The 20,410-nt window shown below is 44.4% G+C and overlaps 1 protein-coding gene across 1 annotated transcript; it reads left to right on the top strand.

Moving 5' to 3' along the window:
• Window positions 1-18,189: 18,189 nt before the first annotated feature.
• LOC145414982 (uncharacterized) lies at window positions 18,190-20,195 on the top strand. The gene is made up of 3 exons (XM_080284403.1): window positions 18,190-18,277; window positions 18,313-19,373; window positions 19,464-20,195. Exons 1-3 carry the CDS (start codon window positions 18,190-18,192, stop codon window positions 20,193-20,195), a joined length of 1,881 nt encoding a protein of 626 aa, XP_080140529.1.
• The last annotated feature ends 215 nt before the right edge of the window (window positions 20,196-20,410 follow it).

Raw genomic sequence — 20,410 nt, 5'->3', positions numbered from 1 at the left:
TTTGTTGTTGCAAAGGTTGGGGGTAACAATCAGGTGCTTTCTCCGTCCAACTCTCCACTTCTTTTCACCTCTCCTCTTTTTTAATTTCTCAACCATTTTTTTTTTTTCTAATATATTCCATTTCACATTCTGTTCTTCTTTCTCTAGTATGTTCTTTTCTTGTGAAGTCTTCTCTTTTTCATCTTTCTTCTTCTTTCTCTTTTCTTTTCTTTTTTCTTTTCTTTCCATCTGTTCTGTTTTGTTCTCGTCTTTTCTCTCCTCGCCTCTCTTGTTTTGCCATATCTTCTCTCGTCTCGTCATAATTTTTTTCTCTGCTCCCCTCTTTTCACTTGTCATGTTTTCTCATCTCTCCTCTTTTCGCTTGAATTTTTTCTCATCTCTTCTCGTGTCTTATCACTTTTTTCTCTTTTCTTCCTTTTTGTCTTCACTTTCTCTCTTCTCTTCTCTTTACATGTTTCTTCTCGTCTGCTTTGTCTTGTTTTCTCTCTCTCTCTCTCTCTCTCTCTCTCTCTCCCCTGCGCTCATCAAGTTATTTCGGTTTATTTATATGACAATTTCATATTCAAGTTTTTCTCTTTCCTAAATCTTTCCTCTATTCCTTTCACGCTGTTCCATTTCCTTTTATTTTTTTCTATCTCACACCTTTTTATTTATATTTTCTCTATTTTTCTCGCCTTCCTTTATCATATTTTCTCTCCCTGTTTCCTTCATTCCATTTTCACTTCTTCATTTGAGATATATTTCGTATATATTTTTCTCTTGTGTAGTAGTACCGTTAAAAGTTCTCTCACTTTTTTCGCTATTTTCTCAGCCTTATTCCTCTGATTCCTCCTCTACATAATTATTTTGTCAATTTTCTGTTACCCTTTTTTTTTTTCCCACATTCCACCTCTGCTGCGTTCTTCCCTACTTTCAGATCTACCTTCTTTCTATCGTGTCTCCCTCTCTCCCATCCATTATATTTCCCTCTTTTACTTCCCAGTTCAATGTATATTTGACTTCTTATACAGTATTTCAGCCTCTGTTTATTCTGAATTTCTTTTTCTTCTTCTTTCCTTTTGTATTTTACTCCCATTTCTCTTTTTTTACTTATACATTATCTTACTTCCTATTTTTACTTCATCTCCTTTCATTTAGTGCCCATTACTTTGCTACTCTACACATAATTCACTTCCCCATTCTGTTTCTTTCCTATCTTCCTCTTCCTCTCTTCCTTTCCATTCTCTTTCATTCTCCCCATCTCTTAATGTCCTTCTCTTACATCCATGCTGCACTTTTACCTATGCTCCAGTTTTTCTTTCACATTATTTATGCCTCTAATATAAAACCTACTCTTCATTCCTCTGCTTCCTCACTATCCATTTTTTTTTTTTTAACCTGCTACTTGCTTTTCAATTCGCTGGTGTGATGTTTTGGATTGCACGCTCTCGCGCGCATGTGTATTTGTGTGTGTGTGTTCACACACGCATGAATAAAATAACTCAAGAAGATTTCATCCAATTTCCACCAAACTTCGTGCAAGGGTTACAGGTTAGGCCATGAGGATTTTTTTTTTTTTTTTTTAACAGTTGATCAAAGGTCACTGTTACAGGGAGAGGTAAAATCTTGACCCAAGAAAATAGACTTGAACAGTTTTGATCCTGTTCTTATCAAACTTTGAGGAAGGGGTTAAGGTAACACAGGTGTTCTTTAATTATGAGAACAATCAGTCAAAGGTCTGGGTCACAGGACAAGTTCAAGGTTCGATCCTTGTGTGTGATTAATAAAATAGCACAAACAGTTTTAGTCCGAGTTTAACCAAACTTGGTAGACTTACTGAAGGTTATCCAAAGAGTAAATCCATTGTTTTTTAGAACAATAGTTCAAGAGTGAAGGACACAGGACAAGTTTAACTTACCCTGTTAAGATCAAAGTTCGTGGAACGGCTGAGGATAAGGCACGAGTAAAAGAATTTGATTTTCAGCACAATCAATGGAATATTAAGGTAACAGGGAAATGCCAAAGCCCGCTGTTACAAGGCAAGGTCAAAGCAAACAGTTTTAATCTAATTTGAATCAGACTTAATAGACGTATTAAAGATCAGTCAAGAACAAAATTATGCAGCTTCTTGTACAGTCAGTCAAAGTCACAAGGAAAGTTCAAAATTCAATCCATATGCCTGTAAGTAAACTGAAAACCTGAAACTGTTTTCATATTATTTAGATAAAAGTTTGTGGATCAGCTGAGGGTCAACCAAAAATTGATTTTTTTTTTTTTTAGCAGTAGGTAAAAGGTCAAGGCCATATGGCAGGATCAATGTAAACAGTTTTATCCAAAGCAAAGTAATTTTTTGGAAGTATTTAAGTTAAAACCAAGGATAAAATTATTCAGTGAAGTGAATATTCAAAGGTGAAGGTCGCTGGGAAAGGTCAAAGATGAAGGGTACTAGGCACAGTCAATTCAAACAGTTCTGGGCTTATTTGAACCAAAGCCGGGGAAAGAGTTAAGACTTAGACAAGAATGAAGGCATTCGATTCTGAGAGCAGTCTCTTGAAGGTCAAGGTCATGGGGCAAAACCATATATCCGGTGGTGAGACCAGTTGGATATAGTGGGTGTTGCACTCTCTCAGTGTTCCTCCTTGTATTAATTTGGGTTTTCCTTTCCTTCTTTCATTTCCTAGACCTCCTTTTTTTTTTCCCCCTGGTCTTGTCAATATCTTTTCTTCTTCTTCTGTTATATCTGTGCTCATTGCATTATAGTTTTATGTCTGCTTTTGTTGATGATTATTTCCATCATCTCTCTCCATATTTTTTTATGCTCCACTCTATCCCGTATCCCACCCTCTCTCTCATAATTTCAGCCTTATATATCAGGGTTCCATTGTATACCAACAATGACACCAAGAATATGGTCGCTAGTCACAGCTAATGGTAAGCATACAAATGATGAAACTGAAATGGCCATAATTCTTAACACTTTCTTTGTATTAGTATTTACAGCAGAAATTCCTTGTTCACTGCCTCCACTTTCCTCTGTACATGTGGATGAAGACAGAACAATTATTGACACTGATCACTGAGAGATGAACTACTTGTGATAAATAAGCTTTTGATCAACTGGCACCGGGACCAGACGGAATATCTCCAAGAGTCTTGAAGCAAGTGAAACAAGTAAACAAACCTCGCCTGATAGCAGTTATTATACTGTTGTTAAATACTGATTCGGTACTGCCATTTAGGGTCAATAAACAATCAAAGTGGCAACTAACTTCAATTACAACTTGCTCTGTGAAACTCCTAATTAAAATCTACGGTAGTGGCGCAACTAACTTCATTTTCAAGAACTAGCCCCGTGAAACTCCTTGACCTGGCGTTTCACCTTTCAGACTTGAAGACATTTCCTCCACAATTCAACCAGTTTTTTTTGGGGGACCAGTGCCCACATATCCTGAAGGTTTCATGTAAATTCATTCAGCCGTTTTTCTGTAATGCTGTTAACAAAGAAAGAAAACAAACTCAACCAAAAACAACACCTTGCCGGACTCCATCCCAGGCGAGGTAAAAATGAAGTATTGAAACTTTTAGCTCAACTAGTAAATATATCACTAAGTTGTGGCACTGTACCATGGGACTGGAAGCTAAAGAATAAAACTCCAGTATCTAAAAAGACAATAAATCACATCCTGGAAATTATCGTCCAATTAGCTTAACATCTGTAGTATGCAGTTTATTGAAAACCATACTTAGAGCTAAAATAATTAGACATTTATAAGTAAATAATTAGATTAAATACCCGCAGCATAGATGCCAAAACTAGTAATGTCATATTAAAATCTTTGACTTGCTCAGTGATATTACTTATATGCATGATAAACTAGATCTGTTCATGTAATCACTCTTGATTTCCAGAAGACATTTGACAGAGGCAATGTACAAAAATGAATTGAAAGCTTACTTATGGAACATAAACACAGAATTATGCTTGATGGGAAAGAATCAGAGTGGATGAATGTCACAAGCGGAGTACCACAGGGTTCAGTTTTATGTCCTGTTCCTTTCTTGATTTATGCTGACAATACTGATTAAGGCTTGTGCTGAAAAATCTAAAAATTTTCTAATGAAACAATAATTGTAACAGAGACAATGCACCTGAACATACGCTGGTGATTAAAAGGGATCTAGATTTAATAGTTCAGTAGGTTGAAACGTGGCAAACGAATATTAATATTGTCATACGCAGTACGTAGGCAATACTGGGAATAAAAACAAAGACTTTAGGTACACCGTGAATAGTACTCAAGTAGAGAATGTGAACCAAGGAAAATATTTAGGGACAGGTATAACAGATTACATTTTGAAACCAAACAGATAGTGCACGGAAGCTATAAAGAAAACTGACAAACTCATCAGATTTATTGGAAGAGCACTTGAATTCACATTGAACATCATTCTCACCATATACTATTCCTTAGTACGGTCCCCTGTGGGGACTGCATTGAATTTTGGTCACATTATTACAAGATGGATACCGGAATGAAGAAATTGGTGACAGTGCAGCAATGAGTCACAAAAATGATGCCCAGATTAAGGAACAATCCGTATGATGAGTGTTTGGAAGAGCTAAAGCTGTATTATTATCAAAGCACCGATTGTGAGGGGGTCTGGTTCAAGTATACAAAAATTTAAGGGATCTGATAATATTGTAGCTGATAAGCACTTTACAGCTGATCCGTCAAATTACACTGGAGGTACCGCCTATAAAATCATCTGTAAATGTTTCCAGTATAATAAGGCAAAACACTTTTCTTTAATAGAGATTTCAGCACACTGAACAAATTGCTGAGAAATTTGGTAGACTGTGATAGAGTAATAATGTTTAAAGCCGATTGGATAAGTTCTGGCCTCGCATCCTCAGTTGAATGCGTTCATGGTTGAATAATTAATCTGACTGATTGACTTTTCCTCTATTGCAGATCACTGAAAACACAGTATTAGTTTTCTAAGATAACATTAATTTTCACTTACAAATGAAGTTCGTGTACGATATGGAATTTTAGAAACTTTTCCTACAATACTTCCATGTCAGTTTTTCTTCACTGCATGGCGATCCCTCTTACCTTATCCTGCCTGTTTCGGCTGCAGAGTTTGGTGGGCGGGGAAGGCTTTTTTGCCTTGCTGTGTTATCTTCAGCACGTAGAACTGGGTGTCACAGGTATAGTCCTTTTATAACAATCAGTTCTGTGAGGTACAACAACAGGTCTGTAGCTGTTAGCTTTCCTTTGTACTCTTTTATTCCTTCTTTCTCATTCATCTTTATATTTTTATCAGTTTAGTTTTGTTTTTTTATTATTCCATGACCTGTAACTTTACTTTCCACTGCTCTGTGTGTGTGTGTGTGTGTGTGTGTGTGTGTGTGTGTGTGTGTGTGTGTGTGTGTGTGTGTGTGTGTGTGTGTGTGTGTGTGTTTCCGCGCGCTCTCGTACATGTGTGCGATCATGAGTGTGCTCTGTCGTCTCCCCTCCCTCCTTCTTTCTCTTTTCTGCCTTTTTATCTCCTTTCCTTAATTTATCTCTTTTTCCTAGTTCTTTTGTATTCTTCCTTGCGTTATCATTTTAACCTCTCTAGTTTGAAATGTTCTTCATTTCATTCAGTCCTTTCCCCCTCCCTCCTACCATCATATCTTCTCTCTTCTACTATTTTCTCTCCTCCTGTGAGTGATAGTTTTATTCTATTCTTCTTCCTGATCATTCTTATATTATTCTATTTGCATGTAGTTCATTGTATTTTCTGCGGTTTCTTCACTATATGTACATAATATCCTCTCTTTCCTTCCTTACTCTCACCTATTTTCTTTTTTCATTTTTCCTGTCCGTTCGCTTTCCCTTAGCTCCCTTCATCCACGTTATGCTACTTGCAGTTTGGTTCTTCTTTCTTTTCTTCGATTCATTTCGTACGCCTCCCCCCTTTCCTTCCTCGTTTCATCTTTTCTTTCTTTATTGTCTTCGTAAGTTTTTCTTTTTTTTAATTCTCAATGCTGTTTACTCCTTTACTCTTCTAATTTATCTAGTAATGATACTTATTTTTATTTTGTCATTCACCAATTTTTCCATGCCCATTCTCCTTTTTTTGTTTTTAATCCTTCCTTTCACCCCTTTTCTTCCGTTTAGTATCTCATCCGTATTTTTTTCCCTTGTCTCCTATACCTGTCATTCTTTTCACTTCAGGTTTATTGTGTTCCCTTTTTATCCAGTTTATCACTATATATATATATATATATATATATATATATATATATATATATATATATATGCACGCACACACACACACACACACACATATATATATATATATATATATATATATGCTTGTTTCTCCATTTTCTCATTGATTAGCACTTTATTACTTCAGTTTAGAGTATTAGTTATTTTCCTTAGTTTCTTCACAATTCAAGTTCCTGTGCATTATCCCAACACTGTTTTATTTCCTTTGTTTTCAGTTACCTTCTTCTTTCTTCTATTCAAAACATCCCATTTCCCCCATTTTCTCATTGATTAGCGCTTTACGTTATTACTTCAGTTTAGAGTATTAGTTATTTTCCTTAATATCTTCACAGTCCAAGTTCCTATGCATTATCCCAACACTGTTTTATTTCTTTTCTTTCCAGTTACCTTCTCCTTTCTTCTATTCAAAACATCCCACTCCCTATGCGTACTTTATTTTTTTTTTTTTTTATTCTTCAACATCATTACGATGTTTTTATCTTTCCCTCTGCTCGTTGTACCTTCTAAGTGTTTTGTACAATTACTTCTTTTATAGCTCATCTGTGCTACATCGAAGACGTTTTTGTTTTCCTTACGAAGGTTCTTCTCTAGTAAAAGCCTTAACATTCTAGCTCCAAATTATTTACACTGTATTTTATTTTGCGAAGCAAAGCCTTATGTATTATATTACATAGAGAACACTCGGATACTGAAAATGCTAAAATATATTAAGACTGCATTTTACCTGCAAAAAAGAATTTCGTTTTTCATTCCATTATCCGACGAAAGATTTTAGTAAGTTCATAGAAACTCATCGCAAGTAAATAGTTCATGGAGATTATTTATTATATCCTGCTCTCTACAGCGGTTGGTCTCTTTAGCTGAATTATAGGGTCTACAGGCAGCAAGGATGAAAAATACATTTTCGTGAAATGGTCTAAGCACACATCTTACGTCATCCATTTTTCATTCTCAGTCCTCATAATTACTCCTTCTTTCTCTCCCACACTAGACCTCCTTCGTCGTTGTCTTATTCTCATCCCCCATTCATCTCTCTCTCTCTCTCTCTCTCTCTCTCTCTCTCTCTCTCTCTCTCCTCCTCCTCCTCCTCCTCCTCCTCCTCCTCCCCCTGTTCCATTATTCACTATTTCTTCCCTCTCCTTTTTAAACATTCCAATCATCCATTCTCCCTACTTTTTTTCACCAGTTTCTTCTCCCCTTCTCCACTTTCACTCGTATATTACTCTCTTACTCTTTCACTATCCATGTATCATTTTCTGCCCTATCCATAGCAGTGTAGACAAACTTATTGTCTGACCTCACTCCTTCTTTCACCCACTCATTCGCCCACTCATCCATTCACTGATCTATTGTACTTTATTGAAGGATGGGATCAAGGCAATAAAGGACGAATGTTAGGACAAAGAAAATCTGCACAGTGGTATAACGTCCCGGGCCAAGCTTCAGACATGGTTAGCCTCCGCAAAAGTAGACTCCCACGGGGACAGCGACTTCCTGGTGTCCCACACAATAACACTAGGCACGGCTAATTTTTACCTATTGGCAAAAAGAAAGAGCTTCACTCGCGCCAGGTTAAAAGCTTGGTGGGGCCCCGAAGGCTGGCCCCTCCGCAGGGATGTGGATATGTGTTCACCATGACCATGTTTTGGAAAAATTGAAACTAATCAGCTTCCCCCTTCATGGAGAAGGGGGCGTCCCACAGGGTTCCTGGTACAGCCATTATGCAGGGCCTAAGTTTTCAGCCTAGGAACACGAAATTCTGCATTTTGGCAAGCACTTAGCCCGCCGATGTTTAGGTAGGGTGAGGCCCGTGATAATCATTCCTCAAGGGTGAAGGGTGAGACCCTCAGAAGTCACCTATCCATGATGGGGGCGAACCCATGCGGCCCTAGTCAAAGTCTTTATTCACGGTCAAGGTTTTTAACCATCCATCCATCCATCTTCCAGTCACAAGGTATAAAAAATTTTGCATTCTGGTAGATATTTACTCCGGCCACGCTTTTGGTAGAATGGGACCTCGGGTGGCTGGAACTGCCCCTGCGGAGGATAACACGATAGTTTTTACGTAACACACGAAATTTTGCACAATAGTAGACTTTCACCCGGACCAGAATTGGTAGAAGGGGCCCCCGGGCTATGTTCCTCCGCCTCCCCCGAAAATAATTTCGTTCCTCTTACAATATTGCAGAGGTGCGTGGGATTATCGAAAGTGACTTTTGGATTGCTTTCCTTATCTCTCGCTTATACATAACTGTCTCATTCCCTTTCCTGTGTTATTCTCTTCCTTTTCTCCCTTACTCCTATTTCTTCTCCCTGTTCCTGTTTTTCACTCATTTTCTCACCTCCCATCCTCTTTCTCATCATCTGCTTACGTTCTCATCTCTTATTCTCCCTGTCTTTTTCCTCAACATTCTTTTCTCCATTTTCCTCCTAACTCTCCGTCTCCCTCTTCCTGTTTTTCACCCCTCCCCCGTCCATTTTCCGAGCCATGAACAAAGACAAATGAAGGATGACTCGCTCCACAATGACGTAGACAAATGTATTCTGGATTTATTTTATCGCGGTTCCTTCAAAAATCAGATAGAATTATTCCTTTCTGAGTCATTGTCCTGGTGAATCACATTTACGATGAGGGAGGGAGGGAGGAAGGAAGGAAGTTAGGAAAAGATGAGGAGGAGAAAGGGAAAGAGGACATGGAAGGGAATGGATACAGGACTACATAGGAATCACGGACAACATAACGGCTATTGGAAAATAACGAAGTAAAATTCTAGGTTAAAACTAACAATACTAAAGATCTAATTAGTGTGAACGAGAAAAGAATATAAGACAGGAACGCTCTCTCTAGTCTTTCACATCCTCCGAAACATTAGCTGGCAAGAGAGAGAGAGAGAGAGACAGAGAGAGAGACTTGACTGATACAAAGAATGGTACATGGAAATACTTAATAGAAGAAAATAAAAAGTCTGCAATCTCAGATCAAGAACTCGAAGAAAACGAACACACGAAGTTGCAGAATGTTTTCGTACTTAACATATCTTACGATCGTCTGCATGCATGTCAACCTGGAAAAATATCAGTCATGCAGTGTGTGCGTGTGTGTGTGTATATATATATATATATATATATATATATATATATATATATATATATATATATATATATATATATATATATATCCCAAAGGTCGAAATGTTTGTATAATAAATGTTATATTTTATGTGTCTATATCGTTTGCATTAACGATTATTACTGGTACTTTATTATGTCTCTGCTCGCCTATGGTGGAGGAAGCGTTAAGTGACTGGTCTCTACGTGCGTGCGTAGGAGCATGCTTCCATGGGTCCGTGCATTCGTAACCCTTTTGTGAGTGATATCACCTGAACCGATGGATAAGTTTTCGCCACACTTTTGTCAGTGATGCAGGATGAGAAGATGGTGAAGTGATTAGGTCAGCTACATCAAGGGGTCGAAAGATCAAGGTCATGTAGGGTCGTCTTAGTTTATCACTTTGGGCGTGATATCTCCTCGACCCGTCGATAGATTTCTACCAAACTTTTGTCAGTGACATAGTATAAAGGGGCGATGAACCGATTAGACTGGCAAGGTCGAGCGGTCAAAGGCCAAGGTCATATGTGGTTGAATTAGTTTATCTTTAGTCTCATTTCAGCCACAATGAAACCTGTCATGAAGGTTGTATGACGAGTCCGTAAGCCTGACTAAACTTTCCGCCCACCTCTGGTGGAGACATCCGTCCATGCGTGCATGGGTTCGTGAGTGCGTCCGTAATACTTCTGTGGGCGCGATATCTTCTGAATCCATTCCTGGATTTCTATCTATCGTTTGTCAATGATGCAGTACGAGATGATGAACTGATTCGATCAGTAAGGACAAGGATTCAAAGGTCAATATGTCGTATGATGTCCATTTAGTTTATCCTTGTGGGTGGGATATCTCCTGAATTCCCCAACGGATTTCCACCAAACTTCTGTCCGCGATGCAATATGATCAGGTGATGAACTGATTAGGTCAGCCAGGTCAAAGGGTCAAAGGTCAAGGGCATATAAGGTCGACTTTTTTTTAGTTTCATTTCAACCCACAATGAACCCTGTCATGGAGGTTGTATTGTATGGCGAGTCCGTGCGCAAGGATTGGCAGAGGGATACCAAGCGATGCTTTGCATCGACAGCTCGGGCAGCAAGTTCTCGGCGTTTCTTTTTAGTACCTCTTTAAGCATACTGAAGTAATTTTCTTCTCTATTATCGTTGCATCTCTCACCCTTCAGTTTTAAAAACCAGCATCTTTGACTTTCTATAAAAATTTGAATACTTGAATTATATGCCCATTAAGTCGTCACTGTTTAGAGAAAACTTATTCAGGATCTTCTGTTTTTGTTCCTAGGATAAACTTTGCAGGATTGAGAACATTTTTTTTTTCTCTATGTTGCACCATTTCAAGTTTGCCTGCTTCCGTTATAAGGTTCAGGAACCAGTACTGTACACTTTTTTTTTTTTAATACATTGTAGAAGGAACCAAAGGTTGGAAGCCCGAGAGATTGTTCCCAGACATTTCAAAACTTCTGGACACATTGAACCAGTACTGTACACTTTTTTTTTTTTTTTTTAAATACATTGTAGAAGGAACCAAAGGTTGGAAGCCCGAGAGATTGTTCCCAGACATTTCAAAATTTCTGGACACATTGCATTTTAGAAAGTGAAAGTCATAGGCAGAAAGAAATCCACAGAGGAGGGCACTTCCAGAAATTACCTGCTGCATACATAAAAAACTGAGAGTACCACTTAACTCATGCATTAAAGTGTTGGACAGAATAGGGGTGTGAGTTTGCTGCCAGAAAGGTAGTATGCTCTCGCCGTAATGGAGAGGAAATCCATGCAAAGAGTTCAGAAGACCTATGACCTTTGAAGTAGTGATAGAAAAGAGACAAAGATGCAGCGGTGCTGCGAAGAGACAGAGGCTGAAGGGAGTCAGTAAGAGAAGGGAGCTAATGAGACGAAAAATCTTTGACTTCACCCTGTTGGGGAGAGCTGTATGTGAGGAGCTCCCACACACATGTACTCTATACAGACGCAAAAAAAAAAAAAAAACATAAAGTCAATGGCTTTGTGGGGATAAGAAGGTATGGAGTCGGCCTAGTAGCACACTTAATCGCGTGGAGGATAAGGGGATGGCATACAAATCCTGCAGATTATTTGCAGGTGTTTAGTGATGAACTTCCTTGCGAAGAAGCCATCCATATTATTACCTCTCATTATTTTTTGCCATGCACTGCTAAGAGTTTTTTTTTTTTTACATCATAATATATATAATCGTGCTGCTGCAGTCGTGCTGTTCACACCTCTCTCCTAGCTCTCCAGCTCTTGCTTAGTGCCTTGTCTCTGTCTCCACGCTGACTTGTTGTGGTGTTGCCTTGGAGGCTTCCTCTTCATCACCACTGCTCGACACTGGAACTGCGATTGGCCTTTGCCGGTGCTGCTTGAGCTGTGTGTGTTTTTACCACTGCTCAGCGTTTTCTCCCTGCTTTTCTAAGAGCCCTGCTCTTGCTCTAGGGAGTTTTTTCGCGTGTTTTTCACGGCCTGCCATTAGTGTCCCTCACCATAGTACGACGCCGAACCCTGAAGGGGTGCCGCAGGGCATTTCCAAGAAGGAGAGCCTTTAGGGCCTGGTTATAGGAGGCGGTGAGGGCGGCATCTTCTGTTAGGGATAGAGATAGGCAAGTCCCTCACGGGGCAGTGACGGGGCTTCCCTCGACGCACTTTAGAGGGCGGGGAAACCTCCCCCCGTCACTGTAGGGTTTTTCGTTGGCCGAGCTTTTTTTTTTTTTTGCTCCGTCTTATATTTAGTTTACTCTAACTTGTTAGGGCTGTCTGAGGAATTAATTTGCATTGCAAATTAGTTCTGTGGCTGCCCCAACTTAGTTTTTCTAAAAAAATATCACTGCCGTTGTGTGCATTATTTACTTCCCCTTGCTCCGTCTTATATTTAGTTTACTCTAACTTGTTAGGTCTGTATGAGGAATTAATTTGCATTGCAAATTAGTTCTGTGGCTGCCCTAACTTAGTTTTTCTAAACTAAATATCACTACCGTTGTGCTCTTTATTTAATTTACTTTCCCTTGTGTGAGTCTGTCTAGGTGTGCTGATTTATTTAACAAATTAGTTCACACTAATAGATTCGCTCATGCTGAGATTAAATTAAATACCTTTATAATTAATTTGCGTCAATTCTGCTCATGTGTTTACTGTTGAGCTGACTTATTTCCGTCAGCCCAACAGGCGGACTGAGCGCACGTTGAAGTAAATTAATTATTATTATTATTATTTTTTTTTTTCGTCCAAGTGTCTGAGTTGCTTTAACCCGCCCCATCCCGACGTTTTCTGGGCAGTGGTATGCCCCAGTCCCGACATTTTTGGACCTTTTTTGTTTTGGCTCAAACATCTGCTTTTGGGGAGAAACATCGAAAATTCATAGAGAATCGTTCACCTGAGGTTTAAAATACTCGATCCAGGTAGGAGTACCTCCTTACCTTACAGGGTTTTCTTTCAAGCTGGCTGCAAAGAAAACGAGTTCTATGGGAGGATAACTATTCTACACCACTCATAAACGGTATTTATTTATTTGGTACGAATTTATATGTGGTATGAGAGTATATTGGTTTTCAAACGGTAATATAGGCATTATAAGCATTGTTTCACTCACTAACTCATCACCATTCCTGACCTTTTTTTGCCACATTACCTGATCATCATTTCTGACTGTTTCTTCCTCTAATGTTTGTCCTCCACATTGTCATCAGTTGGGGAATCACTCTGGCCCTAAATTTCGTACCATGGCATGACATGGCTTTACTGGCCAGGTCACTGATAACAGGTGAATTGCTGAGAAAAGGTCATGCGGGGGGGGAGGAGGTCATGCTGGGTAAGGCATTGTCCCTTCTGGCATCTTGTAGAGGAAGGTGTCCCGTGTATACGTGCCAAAAATCACTCGTGAATATTGAAAATTGTGCAAATTAGGGACCTTGCTATGTTGCCGCATTAATTTATGTCTCCGGGATATGAGTGCACATCATGTGAGGACGTGAATTCACGTCTCTGGGACGGGGTGGGTTAACGTGTATCTGTGCTGCCTGGTGCCTATGCCATGAAGGTGGCATGCACCTCCAGGTCCTAGGGGCCTGCCCGCCCCCCTCCCCCACCCTCGAGGCCCGCCCCTCCCAAACCAACTACCGGGGAGAAGCGAGAGCTTAAGCTCTTTACCAGTAGCTCCTCCTCGTCCTCCACTGGGGCCTTCCCCACTGCTCCCTCCTCTCCCAGGCCTAACGGGACTGCAGCTCGCCCACGGTATGCTGCTCCCACCACATACTCTTCCGCGCGAGCTGTTAAGGTCGCATGAATCCACGAAGCCATGGAGGGGATTATGCCTGCCCCAGCTCCCACCTCTTCATGCTCCCAGGCTTTCCTCCAAGTAACTCACAGCTCCTCTGGCACCAACAAGCTGCTGCCCTGCTCTTCTCCTGCAAGAGCACCACTGCCTTCTTCCAAGGCCCACCCGGGTGCTGGCGCGTGCGACCGCGCCACTGAGACGGCCACCACTGCTGCCAAGGCGACTGCCCCCCCAGGCGCCCCGCCTGCCCCTGCTGCCACCACTGCTGCCAGTGTTCCTAACGAAGAGGGCTGGACCCTGTTGTCGCGTAAGAAACCACGAGCAACACCGGGAAACGAACAAATCCCGGCCCTACGCTTGGCTGCTCCTCAGCAGCCCCCACCTGCACCACGCCCCTCAGCTCCTCAGAGACCCCCAGCTGCACCACGCCCCTCAGTCTCGGTCCGGCCCCCTCCACCACCCCCTTCCAACTTCCCGGCCTTTCATGTCCCAGTCCAACCGGGATTCACAACCAGCTACGGCGCGGTTCAAGCCCTTGAAAGCCACCTAAGGGGGCTAGCCATCACGAACTGCTACGGCCGCGACGACAGCTGCGTCCTTATCCCGTGGGACGAGGAAACTTATCTACAACTGAAGGCGCTGGTGGAGGACGAGGCCCCTCCCCTGAAGATCATTGAACTGCAAAGGGGCGAGCAGCTCACCAAGGCCACTGTCATGGGCTACCCCAGGCGCATGCCAGTGGAGATTCTCCTGCAGCACCCCCTAGTAGAGGAGGCCAAGCGCTGCCAATATCAGTGCACGTGAGAAGTTACCCTGCAGGTCGCAGTCACCCTGAGGGGCCCGCTAGTACTATCCCTCGACCTGGGCAATTGGGGCAAATTTCACCTGCGTCCCTTCACGCCAGAGCCTCTCCGGTGTTGCCGCTGCCAGAGATATGGCCACCACAGGGCCAACTGCTACCACCCCCCAGTCTGCAGCATTTGCAGTGGCAGCCATGATACGGAGCGGTGTCTGGCAAAATTCAAAGCAAAACAGCCAGTGACCTCCCGATGCCCCAACTGTTCGGGATCACATCATGCCTGGCACCCCAGCTGTCCAGCCAGAACGAAGAGGGTCCTGCAAGGACGCGAGCATCAAGTGGCATGGGTTCAGGAGCGGCAGGCCATCAGCCTGACTCCAGCCCCTCCAGGCACTTTCGTATGGGGGCAACAGCGCCGCCCCACAGAGCAAGTCTCACCCATCAACGTGGCAGAATTCTCTCCTCTGCCAACCACGCCAAGCTCACCTCCATGCAACGAGACAGCAGTCCTTCCACCACCTGCTCTCATCCAGGGCGTCACCTCCGTGGAGGTACACTGTCCAAACTCACCACTACAACACCCATCAGCCGGGGTCACTCCCAGCCCTCCCCTAGCCTCCATTCAGCAGGAGCCCATCTTCACCCTCCAGGAGCTCCGCTCCATTGGGAAACTAATAGTGGAGGCCATAGTTGTGGGTGTCAACCAATGCCTAGGGATAATGTGCTCCACAGCCCCACTCTCTGCCGCGATCGACGTGATAATCGATCAAGCCATTACAAAGAAGCAGAGCGGCACATCTCAGCCTGCACCCCCCTCAGAGACTACCAGACCCCTACCGCGCAGGGCGGCCCACCGGGCATGGAGGGCGTGGCCTCGATCCACAGCTGCCTCATTCCAGGGGGTTCAAGAGCCTCGTCTCCCTCCCCCTCCACCAGAAGAAAGCGCCGGCACCAGTGGCAGCCGACACGGTTGTCGAGGCCCCGGCCTCCCTGCCGGGCAACAGCTTCCCACCTCCCATGACCTGCAAGCAGACCCCACAGACCTCCGCTTAATACAGTGGAATTGTTTGGGGATCAGGCACAAGCTCCCCCTCCTGCAGGAGGCAGTCGACAGAGACCAGCCCCACGTCTTTCTCCTGCAGGAGACCTTACTCCCCGACAATTCCTCCTTTTGGCTCCCTGTATACACCTCCCATCTCCTCCCCTACGATCGCGGAGACACACGAGGATGTGCCATACTCGTGCAGGATTGTCACGAATCAAATTCGTGACATTTCCCTTTTGTGAGAAGCCACGAACTATTAGTGGAAAACTCACAGTGTATCGTTCAGTTAACCGCTCATTCGGACGGAAGCTTTGTCAAATCAATTTTTCATTGTCATGCGTGATCGTCTCTGTGTGAGACATTAGCGCTTCCGCTGAGCGATTTGTTTTGGGCGCATTTCGCTCACTCGACCGTTAAAAAAATGCGGCCTACTGCTCCCTTTTTCTTTCCCACGACTTACTCAGTCGAGTGTTTGTTGTGACGGAGAGAGGTCCTGTGCTCCAGAAGTATGAGAGGTCAGCTAGCACCCAAGCTCCACTAGTACAGCTGCCCAGTGCTCCCACCCTTGTTGGGTGATACATCGCATTCATCGACTAGTATTTCCTTTTTGTATTATCCTAGTTTTAAGAGCTTAGTTAAGGTGTTTTTCCTAGGCGTAAGGATTTAGCTCGAGTGAGTGAGTGAGTGAGTGCGATCTCATTAATTTGATTTTGAATTGTAACGTTAAATTTATTTTGTAATCAATAAATTTAACAGTTCTTTTTCTTGAGCTTACTGTAAAGTAAACTCTTGTTTCATTTCTCCGCAGTTAAGCTTATTTCTTTTATAGCTCCTAGCTTGCATAAACGTTTGCCTTTCATAACTGGTATTTAGGCCAGTCTTGTATTAAACTTAAAATCCGTTGTGCCTCCTAGGAGTTAAGCATCAGCAAGAACCTGATGTTAGTATTAGTTATTTATTGTCAGGGGTGAAGTAACTTTCTCAAGAGGCTAACAGTACAGTAACAGCAATTGAGTAATTAGTCTCTGCTGTGTACTGTTGAGAAAGTTTATAAATTCTCGTTCATAGAGAATCGTGCGAAGCAAGTAAGCGTAAAGTAATCGTTGCTTGATTTAGTAAGACAATCATTGTTCCTGCTCTTCAATATTATTGAACATTATTATCAATTAAATAATATTAAGCATTTATTTTAAAAACACCGTGATATTTTAAAAGCCCCATGACAAGGATCACGTCTCCCACTCCCTCTGTGACCCCCTGCCTTTTCGTGGACCAGGTGTTGAGGTGCAAGGTGTTGTGTTACACCTGGCATCTTCCACACTAACTGTGTACAATGTCTACAGAAGCCAGGGGGGCACTCTCGATGTGGGAGGGTTGTTCTCCCACGCCGCCTCAGGTCCTGTCTTTATTGGGGGCGACTTTAATGCCCATCATGACATTCTTGCATCACCCTTTCCATCCAGTGAGGCAGGACGGCACATCTCGCTCATTCTCGAGGAGGTGGAAGGTGTCTTCTTAATAAATAACATTCATGAACCCACCCACATTTGGGGAGGGCGCCTGGATCTGTCATTCACCTCCACCCACCTTGCTGGCTCGGCGCAATGGTCGCTCCACCCATGCCTAGCCAGCGATCACTTTGCAATACAGATCAGGCTGCCACTCACGCCCCTCCCTCCCCCCCCACCTCCGCCACCGAGGTGGGACCTCAGCAAAGCCGACTGGGCTGCCTTTGCCAGAGCCCTAACCACCATTTTCGAGGCCTCTCCTCCTGCCCCAGACCTCGAGGGTAGAGCAAATCAAGTTGCCAGTGCTTTTGCACAGGCTGCCTCCTTCACCATCCCGCTACAGCGACGATCCGTGAAGCGATACCGAGACGGATGGATCTACTGTGACAGGGTCATGGAACTGAACCACCGATTCAATGCGGCATGTAAGCAGTACCAGCAGCGCCGCACATCCCCGCATCACCGATACCTTGCTGCGGTAACGCAACACATCGTGTCAGAAAAACGCCGCCTGAAAGAGGAGGCATGGATCAGATGGTGCAGGACTTTGGACTCTCACTCCACTCTCAGGGAGATGTGGAGGAGAATCCAGTCTATTTCTGACCCACGTCCCCCCTGTCCACCCTTTCACCCTGACCCACCCGCTGAAGCCAGCCGTCTCGCTCAACACTTTGCAGATCGCTCTGCTTCCCACAATCTCCAAAAGTCCGTTAGAGACAAACAGGAGCAGTTGTCTACCTCTCGTCTTGCAGCAATTCAGGCTGCCTGTGAAAAGCCTGACCCCGATTCACAAGTGGGGAACTGCATAAAGCACTGCAGCACAGAGGAGACACTGCTCCTGGGCTTGACCGGCTAACCTACTCTCTGTTATCACATGCCAGAGATTCTGGGAAAGATCATCTCCTTGATCTGCTCAACCTCTTGTGGTCTGAGGGCCACTTACCAAGGTCGTGGAAGACAGCCATCATCCACCTGATCCCTAAGCCTTGCGACCCCTGTGCTTTGCTCCCGATCTCTCTTCTTAGCTGTGTTGCTAAGACGGCGGAGAGGGTGGTGCGAGTTCGCCTTTCATGGTGCCTGGGCCCACTACACCCGAGGATCTTTGCCTATCACCACGGCAGGAGTGCCACCCACTGCCTGGCATCCTTCCTTGGGGAGTTCAGAGGGGGAAGGGGAATGGCTGTCTTCCTCGACCTTGAGAAGGCCTTTGAACTGGCTAACCCGCTCGTCATCCAGGCTGCTCTAGCTGCGAGAGGAATAGGGGGTAAACTGCTAACCTGGATGGAGGCTTCTTTGCAGGCCGTCAAGCGGGGGTCAGATTCCAGGGGCACCTCTCCTCATTCTACCAGCATAGCAACAACACACCTCAGGGGAGCGTCATAAGTCCGCTGCTCTTCAACGTCTTAGTTGAGGGACTCCTAACAGTCGATTATGGACAGGGGGTCGCCCTACTTTGCTATGCCGATGACCTGGCCCTAGTATTCACGAGGAGGGATTGCTACACTCAAGCCCTCTCCGCTCTTCCCAAACTTCACGCAAAGTGCACCGAGCTGGGCTTAAAGATCAACTTTGAAAAAACTAAATGCCTGCCCTTCGGCTTACACCCCTCAGAATTCCCATTGTTGCTTGGTGGCCACCAGCTCTCCGTCGTCACTCTCCACCAATATCTGGGGGTCTGGGTCGACAGTGGCCTGACGTTTAAGAAACAAGTCAGATACCTGCGGGAGCGTGCTGCCACCCGCACTGCTGCCCTTATGTATCTCTCACAACGCAGCCTAGGGGCATCCTTTAATGTCCTTGGAACTTTCTACGTACATGCGGTCCGTTCGCTTGTGGACTACAGCCCTATATGCCTGACTGGTCTTGCCCCCCCACCCACAAGGTCGCTAGAGGTCCTACAAAACGACTCCCTGCGAGTCATGTTGGGAGCTCCCCGGTGGACCCGAATTGCGAATCTAAGGGCTGAGGGTGGTTTGCCGTCCTTGGAACATCGCATTGCTCTCCAGGCCGCAGTTACCACCCTCCAGCTAGTCCACCATTGGCTGCATCTACCAGTCTCAGCCCTACTCAGATGCCTCTTGAGCCGCCCACCTGACCCTCATCCAGAGTGTGACTGGGCCCGCTCCACTGCTGCCTTAGTGCACAGCCTTGGAGCAGCCCCTAACATCTGTAGGGAACCCGACTCCCCCTACCCAGGGTACACCGATCCACTGCCATGGGCTCCTCTTCCATATAAAATACACTGCCCCACCGAAGCTCACCCACGTGCTTCCATTTCTGCCCTTCTTCGACAGGATGGCCTCAGCAGGGTGGCTGCTCTAGACTCCCCTGACTCCTCCACATACTACATAGACGGATCTGTGTGTGCTGATGGCTCTGCTGGATCTGCTTTTGTCTTAGGGCAATATGCTGAATCTTGGTGACTTTCCCCTGGGGTCTCTGCTTTCCAGGCAGAATTAGTTGCAATTCTCGGGGCATTACGCCACGCACAGCTCCACCAGCAACAGCGAGTCATCATCCACACAGACTCCTTGTCATCCCTTCAGGGGTTGTGCTCCTTTTCCTGCAACGACAATGTCTCTCTCCTAACGGAGATTCACTCAGTCGCCTCCCTCCTCACCAACAGAGGCACCACCATCACCCTACACTGGATTCCAGGGCATGTCGGGATCTTTGGCAATGAGTGGGCGGATGCTGCGGCACGCTCAGCATGCTCTCTCCCGAGAATTACTTTCCCACTCTGCCCAAGCACATCTAACACCATTGCCACCCTGGATGGGACTATTGGAAGGCTGTCCCAGGAGAATCATCAACTGTGTGTCACAGAGGGCTCTCGATCTGCGCTGTGGTATGCCACAGCCACGACTTACCTACCGTTCCTGCCTCCACCTGGCCTGCCTAACTACCTGTTAGTGTGGCTCCGACGTTTACTGTTGGGATTCCCCTGTCACAGTCAGATCGCCGGTGCTGCTCCAGAGCCGTGCCATCACTGCCTTGAGAGGGCTGAAGAGCCCCTTATCCACTATCTACTCGACTGCCCAGCCACTGCCCGGCTCAGATCTAACCCCGACGTGTGCATCGCTCGGTCCGATAATGTTTTCAATGAAGCAGCTGGTATCATTGCTCACACCCCTTTTAACACTCTACTATCTCTAGTGACCAATTACCCGCCCCCTAGGTAACTCAGCAAGCGCACTGTTAGCGCTACCCTGACGGGCTCTTAGTTTGCCCGTGCCCACCTAATGTGGGCAAATATCTAACAACAACAACAACAATCATAATATACTCTGTTTGCTTGACCTGTGCAGCTGATATGCATGGGCCGAGTAGGGTGTGTTTGAATCACGGCTGCTTATTGGCGGCCAATGATTCAGATCTACACCTCTTCTTATTTTAA

This window comes from Coenobita brevimanus, chromosome 101 (assembly GCF_032717465.1).
Source record: "Coenobita brevimanus isolate Jiangsu-jjx chromosome 101, ASM3271746v2, whole genome shotgun sequence".
In the NCBI taxonomy this organism is placed as follows: Eukaryota; Metazoa; Arthropoda; class Malacostraca; order Decapoda; family Coenobitidae; genus Coenobita; species Coenobita brevimanus.
This window is presented reverse-complemented; position numbering and strand designations above follow the sequence as displayed.

What these genes read in the sequence shown, in the direction of transcription:
- LOC145414982 (XM_080284403.1), top strand. Translation starts at nt 18,190, where the DNA reads ATGGCTGTCTTCCTCGACCTTGAGAAGGCCTTTGAACTGGCTAACCCG. An exon ending in AGCTGCGAGAGGAATAGGGG is followed by an intron (nt 18,278 to 18,312) that starts GTAAACTGCTAA and finishes GCTTCTTTGCAG; the next exon opens with GCCGTCAAGCGGGGGTCAGA. An exon ending in CATACTACATAGACGGATCT is followed by an intron (nt 19,374 to 19,463) that starts GTGTGTGCTGAT and finishes TCTGCTTTCCAG; the next exon opens with GCAGAATTAGTTGCAATTCT.